Source organism: Doryrhamphus excisus, linkage group LG16 (assembly GCF_037039965.1).
Source record: "Doryrhamphus excisus strain RoL-2023G ecotype Guam linkage group LG16, RoL_Dexc_Guam_v1.1, whole genome shotgun sequence".
In the NCBI taxonomy this organism is placed as follows: Eukaryota; Metazoa; Chordata; class Actinopteri; order Syngnathiformes; family Syngnathidae; genus Doryrhamphus; species Doryrhamphus excisus.
In genome coordinates this window covers 1510389-1527099 of record NC_136372.1, presented here as the reverse complement: position 1 = coordinate 1527099, position 16711 = coordinate 1510389, and the positions used below count along the sequence as shown (strand labels likewise).

At 47.1% G+C, this 16711-nt stretch overlaps 3 protein-coding genes across 4 annotated transcripts; all 3 read right to left on the bottom strand.

Annotated features, from left to right (window-relative positions):
• Positions 1-4343: 4343 nt before the first annotated feature.
• coxfa4a (cytochrome c oxidase associated subunit FA4 a) lies at positions 4344-6462 on the bottom strand. Its single transcript, XM_058049376.2, has 4 exons — positions 6295-6462; positions 5706-5794; positions 5580-5640; positions 4344-4620 (listed from the first exon to the last, which is right to left on the bottom strand). The coding sequence occupies exons 1-4, from the start codon at positions 6334-6336 to the stop codon at positions 4564-4566; spliced, it is 249 nt and encodes an 82-aa protein (XP_057905359.1). The 5' UTR covers positions 6337-6462; the 3' UTR covers positions 4344-4563.
• A 468-nt stretch (positions 6463-6930) lies between these two features.
• slc35b1 (solute carrier family 35 member B1) lies at positions 6931-10371 on the bottom strand. Its single transcript, XM_058049409.2, has 9 exons — positions 9926-10371; positions 9496-9599; positions 9136-9266; positions 9014-9044; positions 8353-8513; positions 8140-8266; positions 7903-8009; positions 7665-7818; positions 6931-7582 (listed from the first exon to the last, which is right to left on the bottom strand). The coding sequence occupies exons 1-9, from the start codon at positions 10048-10050 to the stop codon at positions 7530-7532; spliced, it is 993 nt and encodes a 330-aa protein (XP_057905392.2). The 5' UTR covers positions 10051-10371; the 3' UTR covers positions 6931-7529.
• Positions 10372-10461: 90 nt separating this feature from the next.
• fam117aa (family with sequence similarity 117 member Aa) lies at positions 10462-15957 on the bottom strand. 2 transcript variants are annotated; one of them, XM_078797168.1, is made up of 8 exons: positions 15632-15957; positions 15325-15470; positions 12466-12561; positions 12242-12358; positions 11996-12112; positions 11702-11927; positions 11468-11627; positions 10462-11380 (listed from the first exon to the last, which is right to left on the bottom strand). In XM_078797168.1, the coding sequence occupies exons 1-8, from the start codon at positions 15747-15749 to the stop codon at positions 11164-11166; spliced, it is 1197 nt and encodes a 398-aa protein (XP_078653294.1). In that variant the 5' UTR covers positions 15750-15957; the 3' UTR covers positions 10462-11163. The 2 variants fall into 2 exon arrangements, with proteins under 2 accessions (XP_078653294.1, XP_078653295.1); XM_078797169.1 differs by lacking the exons at positions 15325-15470; positions 15632-15957 and adding an exon at positions 12829-12998.
• Between the last annotated feature and the right edge of the window lie 754 nt (positions 15958-16711).

Genomic DNA, 16711 nt, shown 5'->3' with positions numbered 1-16711 from the left:
AGGGGCGGGTACATGGTGCCGGTCCACCTGTCTCTGGCTCGCTGTTGGTGGCCCCCATGTAGCTGAAAGCCTCTGATCTGGTCCTGAGAGCTGCTGCTTTGGTTCCACTGCCAGAGAAAAACACTCTGCTGCCCCCCTGTGGAAAAAGGCCATACAAGCAAGCAGGCTTCATTTTTAATTGATGACAGCAGGGCGTCTTTTCCCAAAGGTGTGCTCCAGCTTGGGTCCTGCAGGTCGCAGGGCGGTGTCACCAGCCTAAAGTCCGTCATCAGTGCGGCTTTGTGACCTTTGTGTCACTGTTTTGGTGATAAATGAAGCCGGTGAGATCATTAGGGATCCTTTAAGGAGGCAGCCACCCACGCTGGTTGTTGTACTGGACCTCCTATTAACCTCCTGCTCATTTATCCGTAATGATCCACCCGCCGCTCATTAAAAGTAGCTCCCAAACAAAAAGCCAGTTACGGGCGGACATTTCCAAATGCTGTGCTCGTAAATGTTCCCTCACACCTCATTTCGGGGCTCCATTATATTTCTACGGGTGAATAAATTCCTCCCCGCTTTGATTTCACCTGGATCGGCCATCGTGCTTGTCAGCGTTCATTAAGTGTGCTGCTGAATTACGACTCCTCCTCCTGCACCCACCCAACGCAACAGAAGTGGGCTTTGTGTGCTCCCCCAGGCGCACTTCCGCCGCCGCCGCCGTCCTCACTTTGTTCAGGAGGGCCGTAAAGTGGCGGCCAAAGCTTCTGTTTTTATACGCTTTCCAAAGCAATCCTTTTAGCGTGAAGCCGCGACAATCATCTCCGTCCAGCCACGGAGGATTCCACCGAGCCAGCAACGTCCTCCGCTGACCTTGAAGGTAAAAACCCTCGTACTTTTTGCCTGCGAACATACTCCTGAAGTCACACAAAAGTGTCAAACATGGAGTTCTGCAAGATGTCCGCATGAGTTTGGAAAGTTCGGCTCAGCGAGCATGAAAGGATGAACTTGGTGTACGTTCATGCCCCTCGAAATAGCAAACTGCAAGTCACGAACTCAGCCCTCAGCTCATGAAACATCCCAAGTGTACACGCCTCTACAAAACACAATCCTAATTCTTTGACATATTTGGAAGTTTTTGAAAGTATTTGAACTTTTTTACAGTAATTTGCCCAACACTAATGGCAACTTGAATCTTGTTTTAATCACTTGAAGAATCTGAAGCTGAGGAAAAAACAAACATTCCTCGAATCTGACAATATTCCACATAATGTGGTTTATATCGCTGTTGTGTAACAACAGTTCCCACTATGATCCACTACACAGCTGAGATGATAATAAAGTAATATGCAGTATTCTGGTCACTCGGCCTCCGTGACGTTAAAAGACATAACATTTCAACCTGCAGAGCCACGGCCACATGACACGCCATGGCTGAGATGAGTGGGGTAAAGAAAAAGGCTCATTCCATGTGGAAGTGGTACTTTTGGCGCAGGTAAAAAGAGGCAGGATATTAACACTTTCCATATTTTGGTCATTTTAAGCATAACCGGAACTTCCTTCCTGGTTTTCACATAGCAACATAGAAAGGAAGACGCTAGCACCTAGCTAGTCTGGTGCGGCAAGGTGTCACATTTTAATGAATATTGAATCCTACTTCAGGGAAATTCACTAAGAATGTCTGGAACCAATTAACCGTGACAACGAGGGACGACGATAGATTGTAAATCTATTCTTGATATAAAATGTGTAAAAATATGCAAGGAAATCCAGCTTCCTTAGCATATTAGCGTCAGTTGCCATTTTGAGACAATATAGTAGCTTGTTGTAATGGGCGAGGGAACATCTATCACAGTCATCGCTTCACAACACGCCGAATGAAAGCTCAGCACACGGTGACGTCCCACGATAGCGCCTTGTGTTTGGATAGCGCCAGGACCGGGTCTGTTGCCGGTGTCAGCGTCTCTAATCAGCTGTTGGCAGCCATGAGAGCGCGAGGGGGTGGGCGGGCGTCCCCGTGGCGGCGCCCCGGGTCGAAAGCAGGTTTGAAGTTTAATGATGCCAGCTGCCAACTCTGCCAGGCTGCGAGCGCTAACGAGCTGGCACCGAGCGCGGACTGGGCCGCGGCGCCCGCACCTGGAAATGTAGCACACGTTTTCCAAGAGGGTGGGGCTGTGAGGAGGGTGGCGGCGGAGGAGGGGGTTGCTGGAGACCCAGGCCCAGCACCAAGAGCCCCGAGTCTCTTTGAAGAGCGCCCAATTTCCATATTTCATTAGGCGGCGCTGACTGACAAGGCCCAGCCAGATGTTCTATTTTCAGCTATTTAAATTTTGACCTGCTTTCCTGCAAAACAGACTACATCAAAACACAAACACCACGCGTGATGGCAACGCTTTTCCTTCTTCACCTGTCCCTCCCCCTCCCCCGGTGAAAGCATGAACACATGAACGCCGCATGAAAGACGGAACATCTGGGTCTCCATTGTGCTGGAGGTCACATGATATTTCATCTCTGGGATCAAACCCGCGGCCTTCTACCACGGTGACGGATGCGAGCTACACTTGGCGACATAAAACACGCTCGCGCGCGGCTTTGTCGTCCCTGAGATATCGTTCCTCTCCCAAGAGTTACTAAGTGGCCGCCCATCCTTCATGCAAAAACACATGGACAACCATGACCTTTTGGGGGCCCGCCGCAAACGGAGCTCTGTCATCCTGTGACAAGGCTCAAAGGATCAATGAGAGTTTGTGGAAATAAAACTTCCTTGACAAAGTCCCCGTCCGCTGCCAACGCCGCCCTGTGATGCACCTCCGCATTTCTATCTGCTTATGCAGTATGCGAGGAAAATACATTCATTCATTTTCTTAAGGTCGCGGGGGTGCTGGAGCCTATCCCAGCTGTCTTCAGGTGAGAGGCGGGGTACACCCTGGACTGGTGGCCAGCCAATCACAGGGCACATATAGACAAACAACCATTCACACTCACATTCATACCTATGGACAATTTGGAGTCGCTAATTAACCTAGCATGTTTTTTTGGAATGTGGGAGGAAACCGGAGTACCCGGAGAAAACCCACACATGCACAGGGAGAACATGCAAACTCGACACAGAGATGGCCGAGGGTGGAATTGAACCCTGGTCTCCTAGCTGTGAGGTCTGCGCGCTAACCACTCGACCACCGTGCCGCCAGGAAAATATATTTTTGGTGAAAAATCCTCCGACAGTATGACAGTGGCGTACACCAATGAGGCTTTAATGATCGCTGCACAAACACGCTAATCTTGCGACTTGATCTAAATAAACGCTGCCGAATTCCGCACACTCTCATGTCTCCGCCAGCCGACCTTCGGCATGACCTTTACAAGGCAACGTGCTGCAGTCTCGCCCCAAATCATTTCCTCCTCATTATTTTTCCGATGCTATGCGTTCAGTGGGGGCAGAAGGGGGCCGAGGTGAGGTGGCGGTCAGGGGTCGGGAGGGGCGGGGTTAAACACGGAGGTCAGTGCGGCGCGTCCTGCGAGGATTGGACGCGGCCAGAAGCATTTACACCCTCAACCTGCCGCTGACCTGTGCTGGAAACTGTCAGGCACTGAAGCGGTTGCCATGGTAACATGCAACTGCCACAGCCCTGCTTTTAAAAAGGAAAAAACGACAATTAGGAAGCACTTTATTGTACAAAACCATTGAATAAAGTGAAAGTTAAACGTGTTGTTTTCCAGGCAGGATGTGATTCCATGAAGGCAGTCCAAGTTTAAAAATGAAGTCGAGACGCAGCAACTAATGACATGATAAAATCGCACTCATTGTAGGGGAGGATGGTTCGCACATTGCCTCCATGGCGTGAACGGAAAAGAAGGCTTCGTGCAGAGGTGCACACATGAAGAAGGTGGGTGGTGTGAGATTTAGACGAGGGCGTCTGTTCAAACACAAAAGGTCTTCTTGACATTTTGTGCACGGCGCTGGCTGCTCATCCTTGTCGCTTCCCCGCCGTCTCTGACGCTGAGACATGTTGACATTTACAAACTTATCAGACCGCGAGCGCTGATATTCTAAAAGACCCGAACGCTCCACCGGCTCGTTCTTTGCTAAATTGTTGCTTTTCAAAAACAGCTCAATCTTTGCAAGCTTTTTGGTGACGTCGTCACATGAACCGCTTCGCCACCAGGGGGCGCCAGCTGCACACCGTGGCAGGGTTTTAAAGTGTCCAATGATGAGGTTGTGGAGCGCAACAAAGACGCCAGTGGCACAAAAGTGATGAGAATGAAGGAGAAATGACGTTCAATGTGACCGCAAATGAAAACTGAAGCAGACATGATAAAACATGCTGAGCCAGGACAAAATAAATTCCAATAAAACAAACGGGTTCTTTTCTCTGTAAGGAGGAGAAAAGACTCCTTTCACTTTATTGACAGCCATCCAAAATGGAAGACGACAAAGACAGGCTCTGAAAGGGAGTATGCGATGAGCAAATTAAATATGTGTCAACCATTGTGCGGGTTTCGCCTCTGCAGCCCTCAGTATCCCAGAAGAAGTCCAAAGCAATCGGCCAATCAGTGTGCGTTTGTTCCGGCAGACAGACGGGTTTAGAAGTCGGGACCTTCCTTCTTCAGTTTGCTGTAGTCCATGTTCACAGCGAAGAACTGATGAGGACAATGGAGAACAAAAGCTTGTGACGACTCGCAAAATGCGGAAACCGAAGTCACGGGAGTTTCCGGTCCTGTCCTGTAGGTGGCGGCCATCCATAATTTTCTTTATTTGCGGCTTGGTCGTTATTAGAGGTGGAACGCCAGTCACTTTTATTGTTCATGTTGCTCTGAAATGCTCCCGTTCATATCACTTTGCTGAGTCTACTACTGCCCGAAGTCAAGAACTCCATGTTGTGTTGCTGCACATTTTTTTGGATTCAAACCAAAAAGCTCAGCATTACCTGTCACTGAGTTCTGCATCATTGCAAATTAGAGAAGGACACAAGACGAGACGATACACGACATTGGGTTGAGAAAGAGATGAGATTTCAACATAAAATAAAATACATACAAACATGACAAGATATTTTAATCTACTAATTTAATGTTTACTGACAAAAGGGCTCACTCCATTCATGCTGTTTTAAGAAGAAATGTACCAAGGTGCTGAAACCAATGCATATTTTGAAACCTTTTCGTACCTTTTTGAAAGCGAGAGACTCGGAAAACAGACATGCATGTACTTGGCAATAAATTAAAGCAAAGTTATTATGTTTATTTTCATTTACTGTGTGATTTACTTTGTCATACCTGTCCTAATTGCCACAAGACGTTTATTTCTGAACAAATAAAATTGTCAATCTTTATTGATCTTTTGACACCCCAACTGAACACGCATTCAATAAGTGGTTGCAGAAGCCGCCACGTCTGCCATGCCTTGGAGGATTTCTCCAAAATGGAAAAAGCTTTACCCATGGGTCCATGCCGCACCAGATTCATTTGAGTAGATTTTTGTTTCATCTTGGCAACTAAATATTAAGAACTGCCTTCCTTCAGCCGCAGAGCGTTAGTACCTATGAATAACCCCTCTTTCATTTGGCAAAGATCCCTACGACAACTCCTTTAAAACATACCTTGTACTGATCAGTCGGGGCCATCTTGTTCCAGGGCTCCGGGTTGTTCTTGCGATCCCAGCTGCCAAGAAGCAGGAAATATAGTTTAAAAGTGCAACATACTGTCTGGACAATTAGCATCCTTACCAGACATCCGGGTTCTTCAAACCCAGGCGAGCCAGGTACAGCATGGACATGGCAGTGCCGCCTCCAATGAAGAAAAAGAGTGGAATCAGCTGCAAGGATCAAGAGAAGAAAGGATTTTCGCATCAAAAAGTGCATCAAAGTAGGTATTTCTGTCACTATTCTACAGGTGGGGGGGGTTAGATTGCTCTAGAGTTAAGAAAGTCGATTAGTTTTGACGTGCACGCTGTACATCTTGCTAACGCCACTTTGCCTGCTGACGCGCTAACTGTATGCTATTTACAGCCAAAGCTAGCGCCTACTTTACTGGCTTATCGCTCGGTGAGTCTACGACCTCACTTGACCCCCCAATCATACCCAAACACAGGTTTTAAACATTTAAAAACGCATTACGAACACATACACGCTAGGAAACGACGCTAAAGCTGCGTTGTAAACCGTTTGGGAAATGTTTTAAGAAGAGCACGAGAGCGTGTTACAGCTAGCTAAACTGCTAGCTAAACTGCTAAGCTAACTAAAATCCACAGTTGAAGCAAGTTTGGAAATCATCACGTCTTCGGTGTTTGGTGGGATTAAAGTGAAATTTACTTACAGCTGGGTGGTTTCTGAGTTGCTTGCGGACTGTGGCCAGCATGTTGAAAAACCTGCAGTGTTCTTTCTCCCAATTTGTACACAAGTCAAAAGATTACTGGAATCCAGACAACACGATTTGGTCCGCGAGATGAGGCGGAAGACGAGACCTTACATAGAAGGCCAGACAGATTGCCTGACTGAAAGGCGCAACAATATAAATATGTTACTACGATTATTGATTATCATTAGTTTCCATCATACCAAGTAAATTTCAACAGTGTGTCAGAATTATTTATACAAATGTATTTTTATTTTTTAATGTATTATTTTCATTTTATTTCTAATTCTAATTTCTCATTAGTTCTGTTTGGAGCAGGCAAAACTACAACGGCCAGAATGTCGCAACTTCTGTTTTTCCTAAAAACATGTAATATTTCTTGCTTCTTTCTTGCACGTAATGGCTTTACATTATCAAGTATTGTAGGGGGTTCTTAACTTGTACATTACTATAAAGTGACGGATGTTTTTTTTTCTTTCAAATCGTATCTTGATGGGTTTCAATAAGAGCGTACCAGCCATACCACCCTGTGGCAGCCAGGAGGTGCTGTTTCTCATTTCAAAGGAGGAAACTTACTCTGAATCATATGAAAATTATTTTAATCCTAAGGTTTTATGAAAAAAAATCATATTGTATGCCATTCAAATATTTATAATTACGTTGAGAAACTGCATACGTGCAGCGGTTTTCATTGGTTCTTACGTTTCATACGTTTTAATGTTCCGTTCCCCGGCCCAATGAGAAAGGAAGGAAGGAAGCATAATAATTTCCCTTTAATACAATGTGTAGAAATTAAATTTAAAAAAAACATTAAAACAAAAAAAATGTAAAGCCGTTGTACTGTATTTCATAAATGACAATCATTTGCACTACATGTGATAAGACATTTGCAAGCAACGTGGTTTACACTGTGGGGAGTATACAAGTTAAATGCCGGGATGATGTCCTTCATGGCCAGCTTGTGGAAAACATATGGACGTCTGTTGAATATGATGCCATTCACTGAAGATATGATCCCAAAGCAGGTTGACGCCGAACATGACTGGCAAGGACTTTCTTTGTTTTTTATTAAAAATGAGGTAATTGGAGCCGCAGCCGACAGTCCTAAAGGGCTGCAACGGTAAATAAGGTACTGGCTTTAGACCGTTTCCCTGCGTAAGGCTGGAACCGTTTGTCTCTCCTGTGCTCCAGATGCTTTAACGTGCCGTCTTTTTGGGGCCTTTGCCAAATTTAGCATCCAATCCGAGACCTAAGAGCAGACAAAAAGGTAATACACAATGAAAGAGAATTATTTTTTTTTTTTCATAAATAAGCACATGAAAATGTCTCACCAAGGAACACCAGGATGGTCCCGAACCACTGCATGCTGCTCATGACGTTCCCAAAAAGAATGACGGAGCCCAGGATGGTGAAGAACTTGCGCGTGGTCGTGACGATGGAGCAGGTGAGCGGGCCGAAGTACACCACCGTCATGAAGATGAACGTCTGATTGCAACAGGAAGTGATGTGAATTTTGGCATACGTGTCTTTATTATTTCACCGTTATCCACGCCGCGTTCACTCGCCCACCTGGCCCAAGGCGCTGGTCAGCCCGAAGAGAAGAATGTTGTACAAGATGCTGGGGTAGCGTTCAGTGAAGCTCAGGAACTCCCACACCTCGCCTGTCCACAACACGACTGCAGGCACAAACATGAGACAACCGATGTGTTGGTAATACCAGTAGTGTAGCTATGGCGCCACCAAGTGGTCACTAGATAGACAGCTAGGCAAATACAGTGGCTAGAGATCCTTGCATGGATAGCTCACCTAGTCCCAGCACCAAAGTGGACCACAAGTTGATGTTGAGCATCATATGGTTGGCGCTCGTTTGAAAGCGAGACCTCATGTGGTCCTGGGCCACGCCTGTCAAGCCGTCCAACGTCAGCGAAGCCAGCTAGCATGACAACAAGGACCACATATATTCTGTATAAACAAAAACACCCTGAAACAAATTAGTGCAAACTTTTACAAAATTCTCACCAAAAGCATTTCCCCGAATCCAAAAAAGTGGTCATCTGCCAGCCCGGAGCTCTTGTTGGGCTTGTAGAGGAAGAGCGCCACGCCGCTCACGATCAGCAGCACACACAAGTACTTGGCCATCGGGTACCGCTTCCTCAGGATGGTCACGCCCAAGATCATCACTGCGGTGACACAACATCAACCTGCCATGGGCCATGGTTATTTTTTTTTTTTTGGGGGGGGGGGGGGGGGGGGAGTGGAATACCCACGTGGACGTGGCATGAGAGCGCAACATGTGTACGCATGAGAGAAAGTGTGTCTTTTCTGATAATCGCACACTCAGCGGGTAAGCCTGTTTACTTTGTGTGTACTTGGAAAAGTTCTATATGCAGTGGAACCCTCCCACTGGCTATTTTTAAAATGTGTTAAATACATATTTACACATTTAGCTGTTAATATTAAGATCATTTTGCGCCTCAAACTACATTCAGGGCCTGAACTTGAAACCTAAACCAGAATAATAGAACAAAATCAATGTTGAGAGCGACAAATGCATAAATGTTGGACCCGTTTTCGTCAATGTTGACTTCAGTGGGCACTTTTTGGCAATAATGGCCGCCGTGGACCAGGACTTGATAGTTCCACATTCATGTGGCATGCTTGAGCATTAAGGTCCCCTCACCTGGAATGGGCTTGCAGGATTTCCCCAGCACCTATTCACAAAAAGAATCGTTTCTTTAAGAACCCTCGTCCCCAACATCTCCATGCGCTTGGCCTGAGGCAGGCAGGTGAGACAAGACGCACCTGTGTGGGGTAGTTGACATACTGGAGGGCGGAGTTACTGGACACCATGGCTCCCAGGTAGGAGAGCGAGCACAGGCCGTACAGCCAACTCCTGGTGGCATCCGGCTTGGACCCCTCGAAAAACTGGATCACTGATGAGCAGAAGAAGGAAGACGGGTATTGAAGAGGAAATGCAAAGGTTCCCCAGAGGTTGAATTTGGCCTACATTTCGAGGAAATGCGCTTCATTAACTTCAAAAGAAGAAACAGACTCAATAAGAAGAATGTGAGAAAAGTAGTTATGCATTGTTACAAATGTAATATTTATCAATTCACTTTTGAACGATATTTTCGTGTTTTCAACTTCACCATCATTACTTACAGATCCTGGCAAAGACAGCGTTGATGATGCACTGGATGAACACCAACGTCCAGGCGAATCTAAACTTCTCCTTCTGGTCTCCCTGGCCGTACTCCCCTCGAGTGCTGTGGAAAATAATCACAATATTGATAAGTTAAGTGCAAGTGCAAGAGTGCAAGCATTGTCTAATAACTAGTTTGCATGTAAAGAGGCAGGCGGAAGAGAAATGTCATCTTTTAGAAACCAGATATGATCCCTGAACCAGCCATGGGACATTCCACCTGTGTCACGGCCCACTTTGACATTATGTGATAAGCATAAGCAACTTTATTCATGATCATATGTAAGTAGAGGCCTTGCTTATGAACGTTAAATAAATGATATATACACTTTTATCAGTTATGCGAGGAGATTGTCTGCTGTCAACATGCGTCACATCAAAAGTACTTACATGGTTTCTTGTAGAATCCCGTAATAAAAATAACACACAAAGACGCCCAGGAAACACACGATGAACCGCAGCCGCATGTTGTCCCACAGCGACGCGCCTTTGGGAGCTCCTTTGCCCGCAGCCATGCTGTCTGCCACCAGTTCAGGTATGGAAACCGACACCGCCGCGCTCCCGGTGCCTCTCACACCGACGTCCCGCTCCACTATCGCCGATGTCCGGAGCCCGGAGAGGGAAATGGGTCCCTTCAGCTTGCTTGCAAGCGATACTTAAAAATAAGAGTATTTTCTCCAGCAGCTATCATTATTGTTTATTTGTCATTTTCTTTGGATTTCTGGAGTCTAAATGTGCTGCATTCCTCGACAGACAAGAGGAATGTGCAACAATGGGCTTTTGGTGTTTCCATGCAGTAATTGCAGGTTTTATTCAGTCGCGACAGGAAAATTGCTTTAGTGAAAGGACCCCAAAATGACATCGGCAGAGTCGCTTGAAATCTTTTAATCGATTTAATGTTTGAATACAAACCACATTTTACGCTATTTACATTGACGTTATGTATGTATTTATAATACCGTCCATTGGGTATTACGTATGTTTTAAAATATTTGAGTGCATATTTGTATCATGGCAATGTTTCAGGGCAGCTATAAAGAAAATGTGGTCCTTTCTCAAAAACGTCGCATTGGCTTCTGTCGTCTCCGTATGTGGATTGAATCTATTGGTCCACACAACACAGGCATTATTCTCTTGACCAATCATAGAGTGGATATCTTTGAAAAGGGCGGGGTTTGTGCTATCCAGTATGGTAATTTAAATCTTTGACACGACAGTCGACCAACAAAAACAAGAAAGCATTTTTTTGAGTTATTAAAAACAAATGAATGTACAGTGTACAAACACATGATCACAAAGTTATCTTAAACCTGAAAATAAAATAAAAGGCTTTTATTGTCACTGTACAATGACCTTTGGAGCAGTACCCAGTCAGTGCCATTCAAACGCTAAACACACAGAGAATAGAACTCCCGATTTTAACGTTTTTTGGTTTGAAAAGAAGTCTTCTTTGGGTAAGTAAAGCTAATAAAAATCGTATAAACAGAGACATTCGTTGATTTGTCCTGTGAGGTTAAAAAAAAGCAAAACAGTAGTGATTAAAAAAGCAATTCTTAACACATGAACTCCGCCCCCCACCTGTAACGCTTAAAGTGGTTTAGTCCTGCAAGGCACCACGTTCCACGCCCTCACTGCATGCCCAGATGCCTGGTGGGGGAGGCCTGACCCGGGCAGCCAGTGACGGGGGAGACGGACAGGCCGCGGAAGAGAAGGTCCATGGATGGCAGGAGGGGCTTCAGGAGGCTGACGGGGCAGAACGCCGAGCCCCCGTGCGGGGTGAAGTTGACCTTGTTGAGGTCCGGGCAGGTCGGCTGGAGGAGCGGCTCGTCATCACGGCGGCTGGACCTTCGAATAAGACACGTGAGGGTTCATCTACACGTCCGTAGTGAAGCGCTGTGGTTTTTGGCAATGAGGCTCAGCGGTGCAACTCACGTGGATTCCTCGCACACTCGGACTCGGTCGCAGCCTTCCGGCGGCTGACGCTGGAAGGAGAAGCTTTGGTTGGGACACGGCGAAGGCGAGCAAGGTGGCAGCAGAGGCGGATCGGCTCCATAAGAAGAAAAGATGGTGGAAGGAGATGGACACGGGATCTCTGTCAAATCCAGACCCAAATACTCTTTACCATCTACCATCACAAGACACCACACCAGGGAACAGACGTCTGACCTTGATCTCCGATGGGGGACGGCGACTGGGACGGGGAGAAAAGCGGCGGGTTCAAGGGAGACGGCGAATCAGACGGCGACAAGAGGGATGGATCCAGACAACACGGCGACTGAGAAGGAGACAACAAGGACGGATCCAAGGGCCCGGGAGACGACTCGCTCTGGGAGCCGCTGCTGCATCTCCGCACCGGAGCAGGAGCCCTGTGTCCGTCTGGGATGTCCAAGATCTGGAGAAAGGTCGAGGAAGGTCAAATAATCCACATCCTCACTGGTGCTGATGTGTGAGCATCCAAACCTCATGTTGGTCGTCCCTCTTCTCCGAAACAAACACCTCCTCCAGCTCCAGGTTGAGACCCTCCACGCTCCGCCGCAGCCGTGAGGCCAGCCTGCTCAGCGGCGCCAGCGGCGTCGTCTGGGAGGGAAAAAAATTCAAACACTTTTCCTGCACCTTTGTGCTAAATATTATGCTATGCTAGGTGATGTTATCTTGTATTATATCAATGTTATGTATAATGCTATATAACATGCTATGCTATGCTACCTGTGTAACGCCTGCCGCGTGACTTCCCGGCTGGGAATGATGCGTCAGCTCGTGCGCCGACACGGAAGGAGCGGCGTGGCGTGATCGTTTCTGCAGCTGCTGCCTCAGTTTGGCCACCTGGGGGCAGTGCAGGGACAAGAAGGTCACTCGCTTTTCCTGAATGTTTGCGACAAGAAGAAGAAGAAGAAGAAGAAGAGACGATGGCGTGATGGTGAGATGCGTGCCTCCTTCAGGTGCTCGGCGCTGCCCCATGAGGCCGAACGCTTGTGTCCTCCCAGGCCTCTCCTCGACCGCGCCTCCTCCGCCCAGCAGTTTGGCGTCTGAGAGAATGAAAAACCGTATGAGGAGGTGTTTACGTGGATCTTAAAGATCTTAGCATCCAACCAGTCTGACGGCAGGTGTGGTCGCCACCTGGCAGGAAGCGGCTGCTCAAAGACAGCAGCCTGAAGGCCCACTTCCTCTCGCAACATCCAGACCCACATCACCATCAAGACTATAAATAGTCAGGGTGCAGCTATCGGCATTCTACACCTCACACACACACACACACACACACACACACACACACACACAACACTACACTGTACCGTTTTCTTCACATGGACCCTGGATCTCCTACCAGACGGTCTGTAGTCCATCACTGACCCCCCAAGCTCAGACTTTTGTGCTCCCAAGCCCCCCTTGGGACCATCCCGTCACCGTCACACACACGCAAGTCGCATGTCGTGGTTACGACACACACCAGAGAGAGAGAGAGAGAGAGAGAGACGTTGTCCTCGCCGTCCCGTCCAATGTCTAAATAAGTCCAGTAATGGCGTGGCATGGATGTATAAAGTTACAACACATGGCGCCCTCCGCAGCACGCCAGTGAGGGGGGGGGGGGGGTCATGGGACGTGGAGCTATAAAAAGCCCCCCAAAATGGCACCAAAGTGACACTTGCACTCACGGTGGAACGTTGGGAGGGACGGCGACGCCAAATGCTGACACGGCATAGCTTCACCGCGTTAAGTCAACCAATCAGAGCACAAAGTCAGCGTTTCAGGGCGTGGTCACATATTTTGGATGGCATCGTCAGCCTGGAAATATATTTTATTGATTGGAAATATTCCTAAAATGCACTTTTAAGGAAAGGCTCAACTTCTGAACTAGACAGGTCATCTTTGCTTCAGCGTTGCCCCCTTGTGGCAGATGATAGATTACATCTAATGAGTTCTACATCATTGGAATCCAGCCCAGCCAATGGCAAGAATCTAACAGCCATTTATAATCTCTTCATTTATGTTTTTCATTTTCTCCTACGATTTCTGATCAACATTTTCAATAAAAGCAACTGTTGAGATTAACTAGATTATCTTCTAAATTCATTATACTTCACAATCTTATTACATATAATTATAATACGCTTAGGTACACTCAATTACACTGGTTAATAAGGAACCAACCTACCTGCCTAATCACTACTCATTAGTTCCTCAGTAACTACTCTAAATGTGTGTACCTTAGCCATTAGCTCCTCAGTAACTACTCTAAATGTGTGTGCCTTTGTCATTAGTTCCTCAGTAACCACTCATTAGTTCCTCAGTAACCACTCATTAGTTCCTCAGTAACCACTCATTAGTTCCTCAGTAACTACTCATTAGTTCCTCAGTAACTACTCATTAGTTCCTCATTAGTTCCCCATTGGTTCCTCAGTAACTACTCTAAATGTGTGCACCTTAGTCATTAGTTTCTCAGTAACTACTCTAAACGCGTGTGCCTTAGTCATTAGTTCCTCAGCAACTACTCTAAATGTGTGTACCGTAGCCATCAGCTCCTCAGTAACAATTCTAAATGTGTGTGCCTTCGTCATTAGTTCCTCAGTAACCACTCATTAGTTCCTCAGTAACTATTCATTAGTTCCTCAGTAACTACTCATTAGTTCCTCATTAGTTCCCCATTGGTTCCTCAGTAACTACTCTAAATGTGTGCACCTTAGTCATTAGTTTCTCAGTAACTACTCTAAACGTCGTGTGCCTTAGTCATTAGTTCCTCAGCAACTACTCTAAATGTGTGTACCGTAGCCATTAGCTCCTCAGTAACTACTCTAAATGTGTGTGCCTTGGTCATTAGTTCCTCAGTAACCACTCGTTAGTTCCTCAGTAACTACTCTAAACGTGTGCCTTAGCCTTAGTCCTCAGTAACTACTCATTAGTTCTTCATTATTTCTCATTAGTTCCTCAGTAACTACTCTAAATGTGCATTCCTTCAGCATCCAACCCACCCCAGAACTCCTCACTGTGGGCATTCCTTCATCATCCAGACCAAAGGAAGTACGAAGCAAACGTAGTGTTCCACTTCCTGCTGCTTCAGGAAGCTTCCTGACGCTTCAACCAAGACGCCAATCCATTTAGTGTAGGTAATGATTTGCGTTGGGAAGACAATTCCCTGAAAGGTTGGCTTCCTTCAAGCATTGGATGCTAAGACGGACCCCCGGACCCCCCGCTGAGGCCGGCGTCCCACTTTAAACCCTGAAGTTGCATTGTGGGGACGTGCATTGTGTTCAGACGGCGTGTATGTTTATTCATTGCAAGGTATGAGGATTAGCATGGAGCGACTTACATACGATGTGCGCCGGTGCGAGTATTAACGTGGCCCAAGAGCACAACGGACACGCGCAGAAGACTAAAGTTGGAAGGTTGAGGAGGAGGAGGAGAGCTGGAAGGAAGGATGAAATTGGAGCGACAATAAGTTTGGTGATGGGGTGCCACGCTGGTGGGTGTTGGGGAGGGGCGCGGCAGACGCTGGCTAGCTGGCTTGGCGCTGGGAGGGGGATGGGGTGTGCGTATAATGAGGTCAGGAGGGGTCTGCTCCTCACAATGGAGGCCGTGGGGTGGGGGGGGGGGTTCGCTCTCCTTTAAACTGTGTCAGGCCGGCCTAGACCAAGCTTGGCAAGCTTCCTCGGGCGTTTGGGGGGGCTCGTGCACCAGTTAAGGTTAGCATACAGTGGGGGGCGGGGGCGGGGGGCGGTATGTGCGGTTAAACTATATATATATAAAAAAAGAAGCACCTGCAGGAAAAGCATCAGACATCTCAACGTTCTCACCTGGGTGGCTTTGTCGCTGACTCGCGTCCCTGCCGGGCCCTCAGCCTCCTTGGGCCACTGGCCCTGCAAGTAGGGCGCCACGATGGCGTCCAGGGACAGGGTCCGCCTCATGGCGGGCCTGGGCGGACGGGACGAGGTCCTCTCAGCTATAAACACAGAGACATGTTAAATGCTGAAATGTGCACCATTAGCCGCTCAATTGCTCCCAGGCGTCCCCCCCAAGTAGTGTTTGTGGGGGGGCCTGAAGGGGCCACACTCCACAAGTGAGAAAAAGAAGCTAAATGAAGGATTTCACGGTCTTATTTACCCGTCTTGCCCTCCCTGCCGAGGAGGAGCTGGTAGGGCACCGTGGCCCGGAGGGGCAGCACCAGCATCAGGTTGGGGTTGCCGCAGACCCGAGGAGCCGCTCCGCTTCGGGCCGACATCCCCCCCCCCACCCCCCTGCAGGCTGGGAACACGCACGCACACGCTCGCAAACTTCCTGTCTTCACTTCGCCGCTCCGAAAGTCAGCGCCTGGTCTCCTGTCCCGGTCCCCAAGTCCATGTCGAGTCCCTCCGAGGGGTCCGCAGTCCTCGCGTCTTCTCGGGAGAAGTGACAACACCGACCCGCCACGGTCGCCTCCCGTGCAAAAGTTTTGGGTCGTGTGGTTGGTCGCCGAGGGGCGGAAGTGAAGCTCTCATTGGTCTTCACTTCCATCTGTCATCACCCCCCCCACCCTTACCCCTTGAAAAAGTTTGAAGGTCCCACCCACCTTTTTTTTTTCTTTCACTATTGTGAGGCTGCGTGGTCTTTGTGTGTGTGTGTGTGTGTGTGTGTGTGTGTGTGTCCAAAAAGGTCACCCATAGAATAGTTGATAGAGTTCCACAAGAAGCTCATCAACAGGCGAGTGGGAGGTTCTCAACTGGTGGGTCGAGAACCAAAAGTGGGTCGCAGACAGTCAGTCAAAATTTATTATTTTTATTTTATTTCCATTAAAATATTCTATATTTATATTGTGTTTTAATTCCTCGACAGTAAAATAATTTGCATCCTGATTCTGGGTTAACTGAAACTATTTCACATTTATAAGAAATATTATTCTATAAATAATAAATATTAAATATCCTGGTTGCTCATACATATAAATATTTGGCAAGGTTGACAAACATTGCCAAAATAAAAATGAATATAAATAAATTATCAAAAATAACAGCAAAACAATATTAACAAAATAATTAAATATACATAGATATTTTAAAGTATTTTAACATTTTTACTCTACAATAATGATGAGTTAATTAAGATTAAATCTGTCGTAAGCATTATTAGTCAGAATAGTTTTTTTAAATAGCAGGTGTACCTAATGAAGTGGCGTGTGAGCGTCCTCCCCTTCAGTGGTAATGCCAC